This window comes from Triticum aestivum, chromosome 2D (assembly GCF_018294505.1).
Source record: "Triticum aestivum cultivar Chinese Spring chromosome 2D, IWGSC CS RefSeq v2.1, whole genome shotgun sequence".
Taxonomy (NCBI): Eukaryota; Viridiplantae; Streptophyta; class Magnoliopsida; order Poales; family Poaceae; genus Triticum; species Triticum aestivum.
The window spans coordinates 351,517,892-351,525,309 of record NC_057799.1 but is presented as its reverse complement, the minus strand read 5'-3'; the positions used below and the strand labels follow the sequence as shown (position 1 = coordinate 351,525,309).

At 40.4% G+C, this 7,418-nt stretch overlaps 1 protein-coding gene across 2 annotated transcripts; it reads left to right on the top strand.

Moving 5' to 3' along the window:
• Positions 1-272: 272 nt before the first annotated feature.
• Positions 273-6,327, top strand: LOC123053107 (eukaryotic translation initiation factor 3 subunit H). 2 transcript variants are annotated; one of them, XM_044476506.1, is made up of 12 exons: positions 273-464; positions 573-667; positions 1,583-1,699; positions 1,788-1,891; positions 2,764-2,830; positions 4,758-4,891; positions 4,971-5,019; positions 5,098-5,169; positions 5,264-5,365; positions 5,441-5,508; positions 5,823-5,975; positions 6,114-6,327. In XM_044476506.1, exons 1-12 carry the CDS (start codon positions 455-457, stop codon positions 6,169-6,171), a joined length of 1,029 nt encoding a protein of 342 aa, XP_044332441.1. In that variant the 5' UTR covers positions 273-454; the 3' UTR covers positions 6,172-6,327. The 2 variants fall into 2 exon arrangements, with proteins under 2 accessions (XP_044332441.1, XP_044332440.1); XM_044476505.1 differs by having other exon boundaries at positions 275-464; positions 570-667.
• Positions 6,328-7,418: the final 1,091 nt, after the last annotated feature.

Sequence of the window (7,418 nt, the reverse complement as noted above, 5' to 3'; positions counted from 1 at the left end):
TTAGAGTGAAGAGGACATCTCATTTTTTTTCTTCTATTATATGACTTAAATTTGGAAATCTCCCCTAGATTTCCTCCTTTTCAAATATTTAAGCCAAAAAAAGATCTTTCGTGTATAATGTTGAATGTTTTATTTTCACAGGAAAAAACTTGAAGTTTTGTCTCAAAAGGTTTTTTATGGAGAAAATTAAGCGAAAGTTGTTCTGAATAATCCGAAACACGAAACCAAATTGAAACAGGCTCTACGAAACTTTCCTGTTTTCCAACTAGTTCCAACTGGTGTACAGCGAAAAGCTGGAGGAGATCTGTGCCGCACATCGACCAAGACCGACTCGACCGAATAGCCTTGCCACACCAAAAACCCTAGCCCGCACATCCTCCCCTCCCCTTCCTCCTCCTCGCGCCGTCCCTCCAATCTCTCTTCGTGCCCCCGCGCCGCCGACCACCGAGCAGCCATGGCGAATCGTAAGTGACGCCAACATCCTCGTCTGTTCCGCTCCACGCCCTATCTATTGCACGCTTTTAACTCTGGATGCCATCGGGTGGTTTGGTTGGTTGGCTGATGTGCAGCAGCACCGGCGACGGGAGGGAAGTCGTTCCTGCAGGCCATGTCGACGGTCACCGAAGAGGCGGCGGTGCAGCTCCGCGTCGTCCAGATGGAGGGACTGGTGATTGCTCTCGATCCCCCTTTTGCGTTCGTTCGGGAGAGTCTGGCGTGCATACGCAGTTTTAGTTCGTTTGATTTTGGTCGCTGACGCGTGAGATGAATTAGGGGAAGCTCTCGCTTTTCGGCGGATCTGTATTGAGATGATTGCTGATTTGACATTGGTGAAGTTTGTGGTTAATTTACTGTGCTGTGGAGTCAAGTTAGTTAGGGGAATATTTACTAATTACAGTACGTGTTACATATTTGAACAAAGGTGCTTTCAACTAACCTTTTGCATCTTGAAGTGGAAATGAGTAAGTTATTTTGAGAAACTACCTTTTGCAAAACGGAACTCCAGTATGATTTGTAGTGCATAGAGGGGCAAGAACAGCGTCTAGTCTATTGCCATAGACCACCAACTGGATGCTGTTTCCTTATATACAATACCTCCCTGAACCTTTTGCTAGAGTTGCTACATCTGAACATATTTTTCTTCAAAATAAACTTTAAGCACGCCAAGAACATCAATCTGTTCAGTAATATGTTTGCACATATAAAAAAGCTATTAGTGCTACTTTCCTAGTTTTCTTTGATACACATCGAATAATAGAACACACTTACATATGCTATTATCTGGGGTGTCTACGGATACAATTGATAATGTTGTTTCTTTAGCTCCAGTTACCTGTTTCAGTTTTGCATGTTATTGGAAGCCCAATACTGTTAAACCAAAATATTGACCTGTCGAAAAAAGTGTAGACTGGGTTGACACTGAAACAAAAGTTTCACCTGGTTTTAACTAAGTTAGATCAGCTACAGTATGCTAGTGGTTCATCAGTTGGTATTTCCATGACTAGCAACTGGCGTCTATATTACTAAACACAGTTGGGCTGGTGTAATTCTTCTAATTATCATTTGTTTGTCTCTTAATATGCAGGCTGTCCTGAAGATCATTAAGCACTGTGAGGAGTTTGCGCCTGCTCTGGTTACAGGCCAACTGCTTGGTTTGGATGTTGGTAGTGTTCTGAAAGTGACCAACTGTTTTCCTTTCCCTGTGAGTCTGACATTCTTGGCAGTGTTACTTCCAGGATACTTGTGATTCATCCGATCTTTTGGCGAATAATACCTACCTTACATTGTAGATAAGAGAGGATGACGAGGAAGCAGATGCAGATGGTGCGAACTATCAGCTTGAGATGATGAGGTGCTTGAGGGAGGTTAATGTCGACAATAACACTGTTGGATGGTGAGAAGCTATTTCATCCGATTCAGTATTGATACTCAAATTCATTAAGGAATAGTTAGTGGTGTGTTTAGATATTTGGCATGTACGTTGACAAATTCACATATCTTCTTCATGTATTTATGTATTATTTGTCCGTCTTGCATAACTGAACAACTAGAGTGTAGAAGTGTACTGACATACTCCTCGATAGAAAATAGTTTTTCACTGTTTCGAATGGACAATCTGTATGCTATGCTATGTTTTTCTTATATTTATGGCATTGTAGGCCTGTAGGAAATGTTACAGCCAGACATAATTGATGCATGTTCATTTGCCAATGCAAAATGGTACTGCTGTTGGCACTGAGAAGTGAGAACTAACTAGTGTTGGTCATAGCCGCTAGGTGTGTATTCTGCTGGTACTTCATGGTTTTACGTTAGCTATGTCTAAATTTCTTAACTAGATTCTTTTCAAATTGACAAGTGCAATTTATCTTTCTGGAACACTAATTCATAAAGGTTGCTAGATTTGTTTATTATGTGGAGTAACATCAAAACTCGGGAAATCTGAGGGAGTGAGGGTTACTGGGTTAGCATTTAAGTGGTCTGTGTTAGGTGCTTACGAGGTATAGTTTACACTATTGATATACTAGTCGACCTGTTTACATGTCTTGTTCAAAACACACTGTATATTTCTTAATTGTAAATACACTATTATGAGTTTGTGAGTCGTGATGCTTGTCCACCATATTTTATCTTGAGCTACACGAGTATGATGCTGTTATGTTGTATCTTGCTTACGTTGTGGCTTCTAGCATAACATTCATGTTGTACTCTGCTACTGGATTACAATGTTGACCCTTTGCATTGCTTTTGCTTTTACCTTCCTTACAGGTATCAGTCCTGCTTGCTTGGATCTTTTCAAACCGTTGAGCTGATTGAAACATTTATGAACTATCAGGTACGGTTAGAGAAATGAGCTGCATGCTGGTGTTGAAAAATATTTCACTAGTGTTGGAACCTCCCTGTTTTTGATGTTTTTACCGGACCGTCCTTTTGGTTAACAGTTTTGAACATGCCAAATCTGTGGTCTACTCTTGAGTTCACATACATATCTATACCAAAGAGTCACATTGTGATCTACCATAAAAGATGATTTTAGTCATATTAAGATATTGTGTAGATCTAAAAAAGGAATTTGTAGGAGTTTTAGCTTAAGGAGTTTACAGGCTTTGGGACTTGACTAGGGAAGTTACGTTTGTAGTTCTTATGTAGTGTGGGAATGGAGGGTCAGATCCATCTTTTTTTCAGATTTTCTATGGCGGGCAGTAGGGAAGCCAGACAAATGCACCTATATGGTTTCTCCTTTACGTGTAAGTATAAAGAGGCTAAGAAGCACGGATACGGGGACGGAGACACGGCGATAGGCATACGGGGACACGGGATATGGAATTTTCCAAAACAGCCATTTCGGGATATGGCGAGTATATATAAAATAAAATAAAAAATATGCCGTTTAATATAGAGTTACGACAGGGGTGCATGGAAGCTTGCTATCCAGGTGCCAGAGCCATGAGTTGGTCGCGAGATCTTATGGGTTTCACTTCTAGCTTACTCCAACTTGTTTGGGACTAAAGGCTTTGTTGTTATTGTTGTTGTTGTTGTTGTAATATAGAGTTACGACAAAAAAGAGAGAGACCATAATACTGCCCAATTTGATGTCTCCTCCATCAAGTGGCTGATTAATCCTCCCATAGTCCCATGTCAATGCAAGTTGCATCTTGCAAAACACATCAAACGCTAGTCTAGTATTAGAAGAAGACCACACAGGATACTTGGGAATTGGTATCTACAGCACCAGAACCAGGCCGCCCTTCACTCTCCACCCATGGACGATTGGCTACCAGTACCGGTTGTGGCGCTCCCAGATGCCATGCTACCTAACAACATGCAGCACAAGCATTCAAAGAGCAGTAGATCATGGGTAGCACCGTAGCAAACAGCAGCACGCAGCAGCCATGGAAGAAAATCATAATAAAAGAGATGGAAGAGGTTGAGGAGAGGCTGCTGGGTTTGGGGAGTTGGGTTACCTGCCGTTGGGAGGAGAGGCTGCTGTTGCTGGGGGTAGCGGTCGCCGGTCGATACCAGGTGTCGCCGCCGCGCGTTCTCTGCTGTCTGGGAGGCTGGGAGAAGCTCGTCGTATGGAGAGCGTGCGTGCAACTGACCCCTGCAAGGTATTAGGCTGAGGCTGTTTTTTGGCCAAGCCGTGTCCCAGATGTGTCACGTACAGTATTCCACCATGCCCCTGTTTATTTTTCTTTAAAAAAAATATTGATTCTCCCACTATATCAGGACGGCCAATCGGCAATTTCTGGCGTGTCCATGCTTCTTAGTAAAGAGGATAGTGGTGGTCTGGTTGTACATTCGTCGGCCTCCCCTCCCTCCAAAATTTAACAGATTTCAGGTGTCAGTGTGTAGGTTTCAACAAGATTTTGGTGTTAGGTTCAAGTTTCAGCTGTATTTCAATTTTCAAGTTGGTACTTAGTTTTTACAGATCAGGCATTACGTTTTTAGGTTTCAAATGCTTTCCAAGAACAATTAGTTTTTACAGATCAGGCATTACGTTTTTAAGTTTCAAATGCTTTCCAAGAACAATTACTAGTGCAGTAGTAAGGTTAAACACGGTATACATGAAATGCTACAGTACGAGCTTCAAGCAAATGATTTATCAGTATCAGCTATTCAGCTTCATAGTTATGCCTGAGCTTTCACCAAAACATTTTTCAGTATCAGCTTCATACTTATCTTTGAGTAGGTCCTAAGGTCATCATGGTTTTTATTACTTGGTCTCCTATTTTCCTTGCTGGATTAACGTTTACATCTCACAGGAGAACATCCGGAGATGCGTGTGTATCGTGTATGACCCATCTAGGTCTAGTCAAGGAGTGCTAGCTCTTAAAGCCCTGAAGCTCACAGACTCTTTTATGGATCTGTACCGCAACAATGGTTTAACTGGAGAGAAGTATGGTTTGATTTCTGTGACTCCATACTTTTTCTAAGTCTCAGACATTGTATGTGCGAATGACCCGTTGTGTTCACAGGCTAAGGGAAAAGAAATTGTCATGGGTTGATATTTTCGAGGAGATACCGGTGCGCACTCTTATATCTTCTGTATAATCATGGCAATGAAATTGATCTCTTGATGTATCTTTTTTGTTTGTCTCGCAGATTAAAGTGTCCAACTCAGCGCTTGTCAGTGCCTTCATGAAGGAGCTGGAACCTGAATCACCTGTTTCTCAGGTTGAGATTTTTTACTCCTAAATGCATTTGTAGAAAATATGTCTTCTCCTTTTAGCATTTCCTGGAGTAACATCTTTTTCATTTCTGGTCCCAGTGTGACTTCGACCGTCTTAAATTGTCGACTGCGCCCTTTATGGAAAGGAACCTAGAGTTTATGATTGGGTGCATGGATGGTCTTTCATCAGAGCAAAACAAGGTAACCTTGGATTTTAAAAGAAATGGATTCAAGTGACAAATGTATTTGTTTGACTGAGTTTTCCTTTTAATGTAGTTCCAATATTACTATCGCAACCTAGGAAGGCAACAGTCACAGCAACAGGCATGGCTTCAAAAGAGAAGGTGAAAACAAATACTGAACCATTGCTGTTTATTAGCTCTTGTGTCATCCAAAGATAGTGCCTCCCAGAAGCTAAAATTTTTGAACGATTAAGTTACTGCTCCCGAATATTCAACTGACCGATTAATTTCTTATAACGTACTCTATTTTTCTTTGCCAAATAAGGCAGCAAACATCGACGTTTTCCCAAAAGTCTTCGTAGACCTCTTTCCGATGAAAAATCTTTTTTGTGTAATTCGAAATGTGAAGCAAGTCTCCATATGTACAGCAAATGTGTGGACATTAAACACCCCCCTTATTGTTTGTGACACTACAGGCAAGAGAACATGTCTAGAAAGGCTGCTGGCGAGGAGCCGTTGCCAGAAGAAGATCCATCCAACCCTATCTTCAAGCCGCTTCCTGAGCCATCCCGCTTAGAGGGTTATCTCGTAACCAATCAGATCTCGAGTTACTGCAACCATATCAATGGGTATGGATTCTGTAACATTCCTATGCATATGTGGATTCATTGTTAGTTGGTTTGGCAGGCCTTTTTGCATGCTTTTTAATCACACTTGGTGCAGATTGTATAGGCCCTTGTATTGATTGTTGCCATTTATGATTGCAGGGTTGCTGGCCAGAGTTTCAACAGGCTATACTTGATGAAGGCGTTGCAGGAAGATTAGGTGCAGGGTGGCAGCTGCTGTGAGATTTTAACTTAACAATGTACCGCACCTCAATTTTGCAATGTACTCCATGTGCACACGCACATTGCCTATTTTGTTTTGCCCAAATCAGATAGTTAAGATGCATTGGGTGGATATCATTTGTTTTGATGGTTCTGTTCCCGCCTTCTGCAGCTAAATTTGGTCTCTTTGTTTGGTTTGGTTGCGGGTGAGATGGTTCTTGAATCTTGAATTCTTGATACATGAAAAGCGTGAACACGGGTACTTCAGGGCATATTCGGCACGTTTCAGTTTGCTCAGACTGATTACACTTGATTGGATAAATAAGCTGAAATTCTTTCTAGGGTTAGGTAACCTAGTTTGCGATAGGTAGTGTTATTGAATTGGTAGAATAATGAGGGTATACTTGGATCTTTTACGTTGTGAGCCTAACTCCGGTGCCTTTTAGAAGATCAGCATTGTGCGAGGGAAACTGAATGACCGCATAATAATTATAATTTGTTTAAATTTCGTCAGACTTGTTAGGATGCAGATGCAGAACTGACTTTGAGGCATTTGCCACAGATTTTGAAGTATAACCTTTTATGGCTCATACAGTTTGGAGAAAATTGAAACGTAGGAATTATGATTAGTATAGAAATTTGATAGGATGGCACTTGCCATCCTAAGGAATTGACTTGTCTCATTCCTACGTGCAAAATGAGCTTTGAGTGGATGTATAATTTTTTAAAAACACAAAAAATGAGTAGTATTCTTATGAAATTCCTGTACGCATTTCCTACAAACTGAATGTATATATAGGAATTTTCCTCCAAATTCCTTGTTTCTATGTTTAATTAATCTATGTGGTGTATTGAGTTAATTATATATATGTAGAATCCACCACCTTTTATCTAGAGAGAATTTCTTATTTAATAGTCTTAAACTTTGTTTCCCTATTTGACACATAATTTTATTTTCTTATCTAGTCTAAAATTTGTTCCCTTTGTTATTTTGGCTATCAACGGTGTTGAATGACACATAAAAAAGACGATTTTACCTCTGATGCAACTTGTGACCAAAAGTATTCACATGAAGCAGTAACCTTTTCCCATTGTTTTTTTTGCGGAATAACTTTTCTTGATTGTTACATGTACAATCATTGTCGACCCAAATGAACTGATTTTAATTAGAACATGCACAAAATCCAAATCTCAAATTTCAATTTTTAATTCAAAAATTGGTCAAAATCTCCCTTGTAATTTGAT

Excerpts from the sequence above, each read along its gene's own strand:
- LOC123053107 (XM_044476505.1), top strand. Across the intron at positions 1,892-2,763 it reads GACAATAACACTGTTGGATG|GTATCAGTCCTGCTTGCTTG; the intron begins GTGAGAAGCTAT and ends CCTTCCTTACAG. Across the intron at positions 5,509-5,822 it reads GCATGGCTTCAAAAGAGAAG|GCAAGAGAACATGTCTAGAA; the intron begins GTGAAAACAAAT and ends GTGACACTACAG.